Source organism: Anabrus simplex, chromosome 10 (genome assembly GCF_040414725.1).
Source record: "Anabrus simplex isolate iqAnaSimp1 chromosome 10, ASM4041472v1, whole genome shotgun sequence".
Lineage (NCBI taxonomy): Eukaryota > Metazoa > Arthropoda > Insecta > Orthoptera > Tettigoniidae > Anabrus > Anabrus simplex.
Genome location: NC_090274.1, coordinates 109,219,795 through 109,235,850, shown reverse-complemented (window position 1 = coordinate 109,235,850; position 16,056 = coordinate 109,219,795). Strand labels below are relative to the sequence as shown.

The 16,056-nt window shown below is 40.1% G+C and overlaps 1 protein-coding gene across 3 annotated transcripts in view; it reads right to left on the bottom strand.

The window, feature by feature from the left end:
• Window positions 1–16,056, bottom strand: part of LOC136882291 (calcium release-activated calcium channel protein 1) — an 89,988-nt gene that overhangs the window by 28,398 nt on the left and 45,534 nt on the right. For all 3 annotated transcript variants that reach the window (XM_067154859.2, XM_067154860.2, XM_067154861.2), the window contains exon 3: window positions 11,524–11,652. In XM_067154859.2, coding sequence (XP_067010960.1) covers window positions 11,524–11,652 — 129 coding nt within the window. The remainder of the gene's footprint in view (window positions 1–11,523; window positions 11,653–16,056) is intronic.

Sequence of the window (16,056 nt, the reverse complement as noted above, 5' to 3'; positions counted from 1 at the left end):
CAGATAAAGACAGGCCTGAGAGAAGAACAGCTCATTACCCATTGAGCTCTCTAGACTTGACACTGATAATGCTGCTTTGAGTGAAACTAGACTGTCCACTGAAGGCAAAATTACTGAGTTTGGTCCAGGATATACCATCTTCAGAAAGGAAAAGGAGGAGCAAGAATATCGCATCCATGGTGTGGGATTCATTGTGAAGACTAAACCGGTTACTGATCAACTTACTCCCACTGCAATCAGCGAAAGACTTATGACTCTGCGCATTCCACTTTCAGGAGCTACTTTTATGACGCTCATATCCCCCTATGCTCCAACCCTAGATGTTGATGATGTAAAGGATGAGTTCTATAACCAGCTGAGCACAAAAATCACCAAGGTACCATCTGCATTACTCCTTGGCGATTTCAATACCAGAGTTGGAGAGATAATCAGCTATGGTAAAATGTGATGGGTAAACAAGGGAGTTGGCAACTGTAATGCAAATGGACTATTGCTTCTCGGTCTATGTGCAGAACATGAACTCTTCATCACCAACATTCAGTTTCGACTGCCTAACCGCTTCAAGACCACGTGCATGCATCCTCAATCAAAGCATTGGCACATTCTTGATTACATTATTACACGATATCATGATAAGAAGGAGATACTTACCAGAACAGAATATTTATGACTGTTGGACTGAACGCACAAACTCCTTATTTGTCAACTCTCAAGATCTCCATACACACTAAACCACTTAGGTAGTGTAGCTCCAAATCTCATCCAGAAGAAAGTTTAACAAGTTTAAACTTCAGGATGAATCCTCTGACACAGAATTTCAGAGTATGACAGTTAATCCAGTCAGCACAAATGACGTTCCGCAGGAATGGGCCACTTTACGGAAAATAATCATAAAGTCAGCCGAGAAAACCATTGGTTTTGTAAAGCAGAAAAGACAGGACTGGTTTGACTACAAGGAGGAAATTTTGTGTCTCATCAATGCAAAAAGGGAAGCCTATCCATCCTATCTTCAAGACCCATCCTCTAACACGAAGAAAGCACATTTTCTAGAACTCAAAAGAACATGTTGGAAAAAAATAGGAGAAATTAAGAATACCTGGTGGCAACAGAAATCAGGAACTTTTACGCAGGACGTGGTCGTGCTCTTCATCAGGCACACTGAAAAATGCTGACAACTCTCCCATTCTTACTGACAGCCATGAAATATCGGAGCACTGGAAAGAAAATTTGTCCACCCTTCTAAATCGTCCTTCCTCTGATGATGAAGACTTTCTTCATGATGTGCCTCAACAGCCTGAAGAACCATGCATAGCAGTTCCACCAACTTACCAAGAATTCAGTATAACTCTCAATCGACTGAAACCCAGAAAGGCACCTGGCCGAGATAACATCCCTCTTAGTTCAAGCTGGCGGTCAATCCCTCAAAATGAGGGTTTTCACTCTCATCCTCAAAATTTGGGAAGTTAGAAAAGTTCCTGGCGAACTAAAAATGCCACTATCATCAAAATCTTCAAGAAAGGTGATCGCAGTGTTTGCGGGAACTATCGTGGTATATCAATACTATCTACTGTAGATAAAATTCTCGCAAGAATTTTGCTTAATCGCCTCCAGGTTATCTCTGAGAGAGTCCTCCCCGAGTCCTAGTGTGGGTTTCGAACTTCCAGAAAGCACAACTGATTTGATTTTCTGTGCAAGGCAGCTTCAGGAAAATGCAGAGAGCAACAGAATCCTCTCTTCTTAGTCTTTTATGACCTGGAAAAGGCATTTGATTCGATTCCAGGACCTGCTGAGTGCGCAGTGCTGAAACACTTTGGCTGTCTTCAGTATTTTGCTGATCTAGTTCAGGCCCTCCATGATGGCAAGACCACGCAGATTTGTCATCAGAAGAGGATCTCAGATCAATTTCCTATTACTCATGCAATGAAACAAGACTGTGCACTTGCTCCAACACTATTTGCATTATATTTGGCTGCCCTGATATATGAATCATCTACGAACAACCCAGGTGTGGAGGTTAGGTATTGTTTTGAAGGAGTGCTTTTCAACCTCCCGGAGGCTCATCCAGGTTATAAAGGTAACCAAAATGTTGTATGCAGATGATGCTGCATCACCTCCACTCACACCAGAGGAACTGCAACAGTCAGTTCACTGCTACACGAGTGCATGTGATTGTTTTGGTCTCACTGTTAATGTTCAAAGGCCCAAGGTCCTGGCCTAACCCTTCCACATCTCAACGTCTCCACTGGAGCAGGTAGACCACTTTTCATACTTGGGTAGTATCCCATCTCTGCGCTGTAGCTGTGAGGAAGATGCAGAGAAGAGAATTGGTGCTGCCCATGCAGCATTTGGACAACTATCACACTGGATGTTCATGAGTAAAGAACTGACCGTGTACGATGCTGTCGTCATCACAACATTGCCCTTTACCGACATGACTTTGAACGGTTCCACCAAAGAAAACTCTGATCCATCATTAGGATCAAAAGGGAAGACCATGTCACCAACATTGTTGTTCTTGAAAAAGCGCTTGCCAGGAGCATAGAATCGTCCATCATTGGTCATCAGCTTAGACGGATTCGCCATGTCCGTTGGATGAGCGATACTAGATTTCTGGCACCAGACATCGTGGTACCCCATGAAGTGCTACACAGACTAGTTTAAGCACACTATGAAGATGATAGTCTCAATCCACAAACCTGGGACATGCTTGCTCAAGACCGTTCAATTTGGCACCAGACCATCCCTGATGCTGTCAATCTGTTTGAAGGGGAATGACGCAATGTGAAGAGGCCAAGATCCAAGCATGAAAACTCCGTGCAGCACAACCACGCCCTCCAACAATTCTGTGCAATCTGTGTGGACACTTGTTACCAGCTACGATGGGTCTGTTCAATCATCAAATGTACATCCACAGACAGAAGTGAATTACTTGGAAACGAGTTAAGCTGACAACGATACCTATTCCACGGAACTTTTTGGTCCTGCATTATAATTATGCATTATGTAAGACTAAGTATAATTAATGCCACTGTTGTGCGTTCACCTTTTCATGTAAGGTGTGCTGTGGGCTTGCTACTTCGTACATACAAGCACACACTGGATGAGTGGAAGCGCCATGTTTACAGCGTCTGCACGCCAAGTCTTGTGACTCAGACTACGAGGTGTGTTCAAAAAAAGACCAAACTGTGGCTAGAAAAACTTTATTATGTAGCTTACATCATTTCGCAGACTGTCCCCTTCAAAATAGTCCCCTGCACTATCAACAGCGTGTTGCCAACGTTTCTTCCACTTTTGGAATGCACTTTCTTTGATGGCGCGAAGTTGCCCCTCGTCGCATTCTCCTTGATCTCTTCAATGTCTTGGAAACGATGTCCTTTCAAGGTGGTTTTCAATTTGGAGAATAAGAAAAAGTCTGCTGGAGCCAAGTCGGGAGAATAGGGCGGATGGGGCGCAACAGGAATTTGGTGTTTTGCCAGATAACTGCGGACCGAGAGAGAGGCATGTGCTGGCGCATTGTCATGGTGCAACATCCAGGATTTGTTTTCCCACAGTTCAGGCCTCTTCCTGCGCACAGCATCTCTCAAATGCGTTAAAACATTCTGGTACAGTTCTTTGTTCACTGTCTGGCCTCGGGGTACAAACTCGTGATGGACAATGCCTTTCCAATAAAAAAATACAATCAGCATCACCTTGATGTTTGAACGACTCATTCGTGCTTTTTTCGGTCGAGGAGAACCTTTCCCCACCCACTGTGATGATTGCCTTTTGGTTTCGACATCGTAACCGTACACCCACGTCTCATCTCCAGTGATGATGTTCTTCAGGAAGTTGTCATCAGCATCTGCGTTAGCAAGCATTTCCTGACTGATGCTGACTCGGTTCTCTTTTTGATCATCAGTCAGCAAACGAGGGACAGATTTAGCACTGACGCGCCGCATCTGAAGTTTTTCGGTTAAAACTGCATGACATGATCCTACGCTGATGCACACCTGATCAGCAACCTCTCGGACTGTCAAACGACGATTTCCATGAATCACTTCACGAACTCTCTCGACATGGCGGTCGTCTGTTGATGTGGAAGGTCGCCCAGGCCTAGGGTCTTCAGTGACAGACGTTCTACCGTCTTTGAAACGTTTAAACCACTCGTAGCATTGTGTATGACTCATGCATTCCTCCCCGTATGCTAGCTTCAACATTTCAAATGTTTCCACAAACGTTTTCCCAACTTTGAAGCAGAACTTCACGCACACGCGTTGTTCCTCAAGCTGTTTCATTATAGAATTCGATGAACATGTGACACACGCAATCACTTCAGAGGCTCTAACTCAACTGATAATGCAGGCAATGGAATGCGAAAAGCAGCGGTCTGTTGTCAGAAGTTGCCGCTAGGCGCCGCCACAGTCACAACTGTCTCAATGTTGCGGTTTGCACGCAATTTACAAAGTTCGGTCTTTTTTTGAACTCACTTCGTATTAAAACGGAAGCCATGTCGCAGGAAGTTCGATTTTGAGCCACAAACATGTATTGTGGGGCGAAGTTCAGGCTGGATACAAGCTAGATTTTGTAACTCTGACCAGTGTGCTTGGTCTGATATTTGTTTGATTTTTAAATTAATTTCATCTGTATTTACTGCGTGCATCGCATGCTGTTATGCACGCCAACCCAGCAGTGAGTTGTGCTTTGGTGGTACCTCGTTGATTGCAACAGTTTGTTATTTTTACAAACTAAACCAAATCCTAAGTATTTTGCTGCTCAACCTGAAGGCCTCCAGATTACGAGGTGTCATGTTGTCAACATGACGAATCTTCACAGCCATTATTGTTAGGTTTCTAGACCGGGGCAACAATCTCACTGTCCGATAAACTCCTCAATTGTAATTATGCAGCCCTCAGATCCAGGTAAAAATCCCTGACCTGGCCAGAAATCGAACCCAGGCCTCCAGGTAAGAGGCAGGCATGCGGGGCCAGCTGTTATTTTTACAGTCGGATATTATTATATTGTGTGTGAAGTGATTATGAAACTGGATTAACATAATGTATTTCAGGTATGAACTTATATTCTTATTTGATAAGATGGGTTCAGGACTTTACCCAGTTACTTGGTACGCTAGTACGCATTGCTAACTGTTAATGATGTTCAACCTTATCTCGAATGATAGAGCCAGTATGTGGCCAGGATCTGTTTCTTTCTTTTGACCTTTCCCAACACGAGACTGCTCCAAGGGACAAAGTATACAGTAGAACAACACAGATTTTAAAAGTGAGTTGATTATATAATGGTTGTTTTGATGCCATGTTTGTAAATGTTTATTATTATTATTTATTTATTTTCTTTGGGAAGACTTTAACCATTGGTATGTTCTAAGGATTTAAATAGAAGAAAACATAAATGTTTATACATTCATAAAGGCCTTTTACTTTTACAATTTTGCTTTACGTCGCACCGACACAGATAGGTCTTATGGTGACGATGGGAGAGGAAAGAGCTAGGAGCGGGAAAGAAGCAGCCGTGGCCTTAATTAAAGTACACTCCCAGCATTTGCATGGTGTGAAAATGCAAAACCACGAAAAACCATCTTCAAGGCTGTCAACAGTGGAAATCGAAGCAACTATCTCCCGGATGCAAGCTCACAGCTGCACGTCCCTAACAGCGCGGCCAACTCGACCGGTACATTTCTAAGTATATTTGAATGTGATTTGATAGAATATTTTAATTAAGTCTTTTCTTTTTCAGATAGTTTATAAATTTATTTATTCAAAATTAGTTTTGGCAGAAACAGTTATAAACTGAAAAGAGATGGCTTCAGATATCACAAATAAAAAGAATCTCACTATATGCTTAATAATAATTATACATATATAACAAGAGTCTTGTACAGCCTCCATGGCTCAGATGGCAGCATGTCGGCCTCTCACTGCTGGATACCGTGGTTCAAATCCCGGTCACTCCATGTGAGATTTGTGCTGGACAAAACGGAGACGGGACAGGTTTTTCTCCTGGTACTCCGGTTTTCCCTGTCATCATTCATTCCAGCAACACTCTCCATTTTCATTTCATAGCATCCATCAGACATTAAGATATCACTTTGGGAGTGGTGACCCCATCATACTAATAGCCTATATATGGTTCATTCATTACATCCCTGACTCGGTCAAAGACTGGAAAACAGGTTGTAGGTTTTCATTCATTCATTTCAATAAGAGTCTTGTCTATACATTGCTCGGAATTTAAAAAAAGAATTATGTTTTTGTATTGGTCATGTCCACAGTAACAAGGTTTATTGTACTGGCTACGATAACTTAGAAATTCATGAATATCGATTTTTGTCGCTAAGTCCATATCAACGCAGAAATACGAGAAAATGGGTGAACAGAATTTAATGAAAATCGGTATGTAAAGTCGGGGACTAAGGAACTACAGTGTAGGGTACAAATAATTTTATACACGTAGCATAAAATGATAGTTTAGGGAAAGGGACCTAAAATGTAATTCTTAAATACCTACGTCACGATCATATAGAAAAGTTCTACATAAGAAATGTTATAGAAAATACAATTTCATATCATTTATGTCTTAATACTGTTTATCGTACTGACTGTGATAACAGAATTCATTAATTTAGACTTTCGTTCCTTACTCCATATCAATGCCGAGCATTGCTAACATGGAAACATTGTTTAATAGTGTTAACTGGCAATGTTTTTTGCCATGTTTTCCTTAAAGTGTAAACCCGTGTGGTCACTGGTCCATATCTCAAGGAAAATTGTGAAGATGATTATAAAAAGGAAGAAAGAACTGTAAAGGTACAATCCCTTGAACATCATCATCATTATCTAAAGGCTTTGGCTTGTCGCTGCAACCACTGATCTCTTTTCTCTGCAATTCTTTCCATCTCTCCATAACCTTGCCAACCCATCATCTGAACTATCTCTTCAATGATCATCTTCTGTGGTTTCCCTCTGCCTTTCTTTCCCATCACCTTGCCTTCGAACAAGTTCTTTATGAAGTCATTATGCCGGAGAATGTGACCAAAAACTGACGCTTTCCTCCTTTTTATCTTTGTTATGAAATCTGTCTGGGTGTTTATATTTCTGTAAGCACTGCTTCATTAGTTTTCTTCTCAATCCAGCTAGTTCCATGACCACATTTCCACTGCCTCTAGTCATTTCACATCCTCCAAGAGAGTCCATCCTTCACAGCCGTATAGCAGCACACTTCAAATGAATGTTTCGATAAACAATTTCTTTTGTTCAGTATCTAAGGATTTATTAATTAAGAGCTGCTTCTTCTCCTCAAAGGCTTTCTTACACAGGGAAATTCTTCTTTTTATTTCCACACTGCATCTGTTGTCATCGGTAATAACTGATCCTAATTAGCAGAACTTGTGCACCTGTTTCATTAAAATATTTCCAATTCTGAGATGTGCTGCTGGCTTCATTTTAGATTTGCTTACAACCATAACATTACCTTATTTACATTAATGTTAAGTTGGAAATGTTTTAAGCTGAATGTTAATTTGTTGAGCATGATCTGCATGTTCTTCTCATTGTCAGTCAGAAGTGCAATGTCATCGGCAAATCTAATACAGTGTACAGTTCTTCCATTTATTTTAATGCCAGCTGTTTTTGATTTAGAAATTTTCATGGCCTCTTCAATGTACAGATTACATACAAATGGTGATAAGGAACACCCCTGTCTTACTCCCTTCCTAATCCTCACCTTGCATACTATTTCATTACTCTTAGGATTTCGCCACAAATGATCTTTGCTCCAATACGGCTGATGATGACCCCTAGATGTGTCGAAACTAGTACCGTATAATTTTGTAATTTTGTTGAATATATTGTATTGAAAAGGTGGAAACATTTACGTTATTATTATTACTTATATATTATTCTTTGATGTCGAGGTTTAGTATTGCTTTTCGGTCTTTCCAGTCCAAATGAATATCCTTCATAATTCTGAACAGTCTTTTCCACTGAACATTGTCAAAAGCTTTTTCTACGTCTACAAAAGCTATATATGTATTTATGTTAAGCTCTAGTCTTCTCTCCAAGATGTTTTTAAGTGATATAATAGCTTCTCTTGTCCCTACTCCTTTCCTGAACCCAAACTGATCATCATTTAGATTCTGTTTTTTAATATGCATGTAAATATTTTTGCTGCGTGTGAAACAAGGCATAGTATTTTGTAATTGGAACATTCTGTTGAATCTCCTTTTACGTGCAGAAGTACTGCTTTGCTTTCTACAAAATCCTCTGGGATATCTCAGTTTTCATACCAGCACTTTTTTCCAGATTTTTTCCACAGTTCAGCAGGCAGTTTGTCTGGTCCAGGAGCCTTTTTCTTTTTCAGCTGTTTCAAATTCACTTCTCATTATGGGAGGACCTAGTTCATCTTGTGAAACCTGCTCTTGTTTTATGATGTACTCACCTACATTGTCAATTTTTTCTCCATTATACAGATCCTCCTAATACGCTTTCCATCTCTTCATCACCTCCTTATCTTTTATTACACTGGATTTCATTTTAGCCTTGAATTGCAATGTTTTTACTTGATTGTATGCCCTGTTAGCATTTCCGAATTTTCATATCATGTTCTATGCTTTCACAAATGTCATCCATCCATCTTTCTTTCGCCTCTCAGCACTTCTGTGTAACTAGGTTTTTTAGTTTCTTATATGTTATCATACCTTCTGGAGTATTTTTCCGGTGTTCTTTATTTCTTTCCTGGACGAGATTTAGTATTTCTTTAGTCATCCAGTTCTTTCTGGGTTCAAGCGTCTTTTCTCCTAGCACTTCGTCTGCTGCCGTTGTAAGTGAAGCTTTGACAGCATTCCAATCTGCTTCGTTGTTGTTATTGTTCTACATGATCGTGCCCATCTTTTCCTTGAATGCTAATTGTGTTAATGGATCATTTAACTTCCCTAGATTCCATTTCTTGCTTTCTGGTTTCTTTATCTTCTTCAGCAACTTCTTGAACAACATAGAACATAGATTTTAAAAGTAATTGACAGTTGATTATATAATGGTTGTTTTGACGTCATGTTTTGTAAATGTTTATTATTATTATTATTTATTTTCTTTGGGAAGACTTTAACCATTGGTATGTTCTAAGGATTTTAATAGAAAACAAATGTTTATACATTCCTAAAGGCTTTTTACTTTTACAATTTTCCTTTACATCGCACCGATACAGACAGGTCTTATGGTGACAATGGGAGAGGAAAGAGCTAGGAGCAAAAGAAGCAGCCGTGGCCTTAATTAATGTACACTCCCAGCACTTGCATGGTGTGAAACTGGCAATGGTTTTTGTCATGTTTTTCTTAAGGTGTAAACGCGCCTGGTCACTGATTCATATCAACAAGTAAAACTGTGAAGATGATTATAAAAAGCAGGAAAAGAACTGTGAAGAACATAGAACCAAAAAGCAGGAAGCATCCAGAAATTGAAAAGGAAGTTGTTTCTTACATAAATCAATTGAGAAATGATGGCTTTTCAGTTCCCCATGAAATACTCCCGTTAAAGGCTGTAGAAGTAGAAAAAACCTTGAAAATTTCTGATTTTAAAGCAAGCAGAGGGTGGCTTTGTTAGTTCATGAAAAGGAACAATCTTTCTTTTTTTTTTTGTTTTTTTTTTGCTAGTTGTTTTACGTCGCACCGACACAGATACGTCTTATGGCGACGATGGGACAGGAAAGGGCTAGGAGTGGGAAGAAAGTGGCCATGGCCTTAATTAAGGTACAGCCCCAGCATTTGCCTGGTGTGAAAATGGGAAACCACGGAAAACAATTTTCAGGGCTGCCGACAGTGGGGTTCGAACCTACTATCTCCCGAATACTGGATACTGGCCGCAATTAAGCGACTGCAGCTATCGAGCTCGGTAATCTTTCTTTTTGAAGGACATCTCTATGCCAGTGACTTCCAAAGGACCACAGTAAAAAAAAAATCATGCAGTTTTATAGATTTGTAATCAGGAAGCGTCGCGAGTACAATTACCTGCTATTGCAAATAGGAAATGCAGATCAAACTCCAATTTTCTTTCACATGCCGAGAAACACTATCCCAAAAATCATATGGACTGTACCGGTACATGTCTGATCTCCTAAATATGCTAAAAGAAATGTATAGATGTTGCGACTCCAATATACTTCAATTGCTGTCCCATTATTAGCATTATGAGTGAACATGAGTAGGACATCCCATTGGAACTTGAGGACAAGATCGGCCAGTTCATTTCCAAATGTACCATATGTTCTTATACATCAGTGTAAATTGTTGTACAAAATAGTTTTTAAGAATAGTTTTAGTACGTGTTAATCTCTTATATATGCTGAAAGAATGTGTAGATGTTTTGATTTCCAATTAACTTCATTTGCCGTCCCGGTATCGGCATTATGAGAGTTGATATCTTTGTACGAAGGTTGGAACTTAAATAGTGGCAACTAATTATTTACAACAGATACAAAAGAGTTACAGGTTAGCAACCTTTACTGTCCTTCAATGTAGTCACCAGCGTTGTGTATAACCCGTTGCCAGCGATGTGGAAGTCTTAGTATACCTTTAGCAGAGCCTGTTCTGTTGATGGTGTGAATGGAGCGCTCTACTGCCCGTCGAATCTCTGCAACAGTTCTGAAGCGAATGCTTACGAATCGTCTAGTTTCGATCACTGTGCAGTAACGCGGCAAGAGCATGCACTTCTCCTTCACTCGTAGGACGACCTGCCCGAAGAATGTCCGCCACAGTTTGCCGACCATCGTTGAAGGCTTTTACCCGACGTGTCACTATTCTGTAAGGCAATGCAGATTTCCCGCAAGCCTCTTGAAGACCTTGACGACAGTGTCGTGCTGTACAACCTCTGGCACATTCAATATTGATCCAACCCCGTTGTTCCTGTTTGGAAAACGTAGTGACAACGTTACGTTAGACCGCTAGCTCACAAGTGACTGTGTTTCTCTCGCTTGTGCGCACGCAGGTGATGTGGGAAGGGCGAGTCCATTTGCTCTGAGGTAAGGTAGGTATGTAACCAACGTGTGCTATCAGCGACAATATTACATTCCGTTGCATAGCGTCTCCGCAGCAGTGTTGCCACTATTTAAGTTCCAACCCTTGTATTATCTCCAGTTAATGTGATCATGAGTAGGACGTCCCATTAGAACTTTAAGACATGATCAACCAATTCACTCCAAATATGACCATGATGTTCTTGTACATCAGTGCAAATTGTAGTAAAAAAATAATTTTTGGGAATAGTTTTAGTATAGTATCTATTCAGAGCTCTGATTTGGAGTTTAGAATTTATGGCTGATGATGCCTGCAATGACAGGTGAAACATGTACCATATGCTTAAACTTTAAGTCTTAAAGACTTTAAAAGTATTGAATAGGTGGTTTTGAATAAATTAATTGATAATGTGTTATTATTCATATGTCATTTTTAATATAACCGTAAGTCTTACTGAGGGGTATAAAATGACCCCTTTTCTAAGCTCCCTACAATTATTAATGTAGGAACTTCATACTCACCATGGCAAAGCCTGAAAGCAGAGCGGATGTTTTACTGGAGGCCTTGAGCTTGGCCCTGCTAAGTTGTAGCTTCCTCCACGACAAGTATCCTGGACTATGAAGTCCATCTCCTGACTGAGACATCTTCTCCTGTAAGGTTCGTAGAGCACACATTACATTACAGACCCATACGCAGCTGGAGCTGAGTGAGAAGTAAATAACTCTATCAGGTGTCAGATCAGAGCAGCTGTACAACAACAAATACTCTTATTTAACGTCAAAAACTTCATAATATAAACAAATACTCTAGCATTTCTGGTAAATAATAATAAAAATCACTATCGAAGTCGAGGAATAAGTTGCTGTATTCTAGGTCTTAAATAATTTTATTCACGCTGAGTGAAATGGTAGTTTAGGCGAAAGCCTAAAATTTAATTCTCAAATATTTATGTTATTAGTGGTCGTATTGATAAATACTACATAACTAAAGTTATATAGTATTAAATTTCTGATCATTTATGTCATACATTGTTACCGTACCGACTATGATCACAGAGATATTCATGAATTTGTATTTTTGTTACTAAGTCAATATCAACGCCGAGTCATGAGAAAATGGGTAAGCAGAATTTAATGAAAATCGGTACCTAAAGTCGGAGAATAAGGAACAACAGTCTAAGCTATAAATAATTTTATAAGACGCCCTAATATCACAGAGATAAGTTTTAGTAAGGTTCAACCTTTTCAATACAAATTATAAGTTGTATAAGATGTTATCTACAACACTCTGTGATCTCAGTTCACTACAGAAACACAATGAAGTTTATATCATTGACTAACATCACAGAGTCGAAAGAAAACTGTGAAGGCCTACAATATAGAAAGCTCATAAAATTGATCAACAATAACATTACATTGACTATTGTTTGTTGTGATGTGCTTTGTGTCTTCTGTTGCCACTCATCTCTGATAGAAAGGATTACTGCTGCGTACTGAGTATTTTTTAAAAATTGCTTTAGGTCTCACCGACACAGATAAGTCTTGTGGTGATCATAGGATAGGAAAGGGCTAGGAGTGTGAAGGAAGCGTCCTTGGCCTTAAATAAGGTACAGTCCCAGCATTTGCCTGGTGTGAAAATGGGAAACCAAGGAATACCATCTTCAGGGCTGCCGACAGTGGGGTTAGAATCCACTATCTCCCGGATGCCAGCTCACAGCTGCACGCCCCTAACAACACGGCCAACTCACCCAGTCGTACCGAGTGTAACAGCCTGCCTGAATATTGGCGGGAAATAGCTGGGGAGTTAGATAACTTTCTTCTTTAGCATGTCATTTCTCTGGTTCGTAATAGCATTCGAGCCATTCAATCCCTACTCTGAGGCACTGATTGGAATGAGCAGTTTGCATATTTAACGGAGTAATAACACAGAAATGTTCACAGCAATCTGCGGCCTCGTCATTCCAGCTCTAGAACTTTGGACTGTTAGGTTGGCACCATAGCACTGCTTGTTAAAAGTGAGAAAATGGGCTGTTTTTCATTTGATCGAGTATTTTGTATGATAACATTGCTTTTAATCCCTACATTCCTACTGAAGTTTTTGTAATGACCTATGCCGACTTTAGTTAGGAAATCCACAAAGTCAGTCTTTCTGAGAATTCTGTAGCGAAGCACGGGTTCATCAGTAGTCAATAATATGTATGTGTGGAGTAGGATCAACAAAATGCATTTTAATATTAATAAGTGTCTCACAGTAAGCTTTTCAAGGAATAAATCGACAGTACTATTTGAAAATAAAATGGATAACACTGTTTTAGGAAGGTTTAATTTAGTAAAATAATTGGGATTTTTTTTCCTGCTATTTGCTTTACGTCGCACCGACACAGATAGGTCATATGGCGACGATGGGGTAGGAAAGGCCTAGGAATGGGAAGGAAGTGGCCGTGGCCTCAACTGAGGTACAGCCCCAGCATTCGCCTGGTATGAAAATGGGAAACCACGGAAAACCATCTTCAGGGTCGCCGACAGTGGGGTTCAATCCCACTATCTCCCAGATGCAAGCTCACAGCCGCGCGCCCCTAACCGCACAGCCAACTTCCCCGGTATTTGGGAATTTCAATGGATACTACATTGGCCTTGAAAGAGCACAATGAAAAAAATTTAAAATGAAGCCTAGAAATCCTTAGGTTTTACTGGTTTGGAATTCGAAGGAACTAAAAAAAAATGTTGGTACATTAATTACTCTCTTTAATACACTTGTGCATATTAAACTTGAATATGCACGTGTTGTGTGGACACCTCAATATCAGTGCCATATAAATAAGATTAAAAAAGTTCAGAAAAATTTTTTTCGCATTCTGTATTACAAAACACATCATACTTCAGCACTGAAAGAAAAAGTTTCACACAAACTTGCTACGAGGGTAATCCGAAAAATAAGGTCTCCTATTTTCTTTATAAATGCACAGACCTGTTTATTTCTACAATGGTTTACATCGTTTTACAGCTTGAACATTTAGCTATTTTTCTACATAATCAACATTTCAGTCGAAGCATTTTTGTAGACACTGTGACAGTTTTTATATGCCCATGTCAAACCAGCTCGCCGCTATGCTGTTCAGGAAGTTGTGAACCTCATCTTTCACCTCGTCATCGGTGCTGAATCGCATACCAGCCAAATGTTCTTCAACTTAGGGAACAAGTGATAGTCAGTGGGTGCCAAGTCGTGACTATAGAGTGGGTGAGTGGGTGGTGATGTTCCACTGAAACTGTTGCAGGAGAGCAATGGTTTGCCGGGCGACGTGCGGGCGAGCGTAGTCATGGAGAATGCTTATGCCCTTGCTCAACATTCCTCTTCTCAGGTTCTGAATTGCCCGTCTGAGTTTTTTCAGGGTCTCATAGTACCTGTCAGCGTTAATTATGGTTCCAGCGGGCATAAAGTCGACCAACAATACCCTTTTACGGTCCCAAAACATAGTTGTCGTGACTTTACCAGCAGACGGTGTTTGCTTGAATTTCCGCGGCTTTGGCGAAGAGGGATGCCGCCACTGGCGTGATTGTTGCTTGGTGTAAAGTGGAACGCCCAGGTTTCGTCATCCGTGACAATTCAGTCCAAAAGTTGTCCTGTTAGGCTGCAAAGTGTTGAAGAAATGTGACGGAAGAATCAACTTGTTGCCGCATGTGATCTTCAGTCAGCATGCGTGGCCCCCATCTAGCGCACACCTTCCTGTATTTCAACTTTCCTGTTAAAACTGCGCGAGCGGCGCTTCGGGAAAACCTCAAGAACCAAAGTGCAGAGATCATCCATGGTGATCCGCCTATCGTCACGCACGATTTGCTCAACCTTCACGACTGTCTTGACAGAAATTGATGATCTTCCGCCCCTTTGTTCGTTGTGAATTTCAGTCCCACCTGCTGCAAACTCTCTACACCACTTACGAACATTTTTGACATACATGCATGATGTCCATTTCATGACCGTATCGATGTTTAATCAAGAAGTAAGTATAAATAACCACCTAATCGATACTTTATTAATGCCTCAGGCAAAATTGAATAAAATTAAAACTTACAGGACATGTTTCGACCACTTAGTGGTCCTCTTCAGCTGTATAAATAAAGAACTGAAAAGAAAAACATTGACAATAAGCACAAATAAACGTTCTTTGGAGACTCCTTTGATAAAAATGGAGGTCATCAGAATAGGTCATCTTGCCTCTCGTTCTTGTTTGGAAAAGATGTTTATTCTGCGCTCTCTAGAGGGTCTGTCTTTGAGCGCGACCTGGTGAAGTAACGATGTGATACAGTTTGACAATTCATGGAAAGCTCTGGAGAGAAGGGACGTAGAGTTTTATCGCCATCTAAAATAACATGTGAGGGAGGAGGAAGATTGGGCTGTGCTTCTGCGATGTCGTGTTTGATTATATCTCTTGTTCGTCTAGTCTGTTTCATGTCTACCCATTCTAAGTATTTGCTAATATTCTCATATAAGATGTTTTTATGCTCGTTGTTTTCGTTGAGATTCTCTTCACTGTTTTCCAATTTATCAAGAACGATGTGGATGTTTTCCAGGTTGTTCATAAGATTACCTTTATTAATCATACAGATAATTTGAAGGTCCTGTTTTATATTGGTGAATTTGTGGTTGGACTCTTTCATATGGGATCCCATGGCAGAGAATCTTTTGTATCTTTCAGCATTGACGTGTTCTTGATATCTAATTGAGAAGTTCCTTCCAGATTGTCCCACGTAAGTTTTTTTACATTGAGCACAAGTCAGCTTATAAATACCCGATTCCTGAAATTCGTCATCTTTAAGTTTATTAGCTTTATTATGACTAAAGAATCTATGTTTCGTGTTGTTGTTTGTAGAGAAGGCTACCTTGGTATTGTGTTTCTTGAATAAGTTGGTGATTTCGTAAATCTGCGGGTTATTAAAGGTGAATTTTACATATCCTTTTTCTTTTTCTGAATGCTGTTTAAGTTTAATTTGTTGTTGGTATTTGCATTTAGTGATGATTTATTGATGAATTTCAAACTGAAACCATTATGTAGAGCC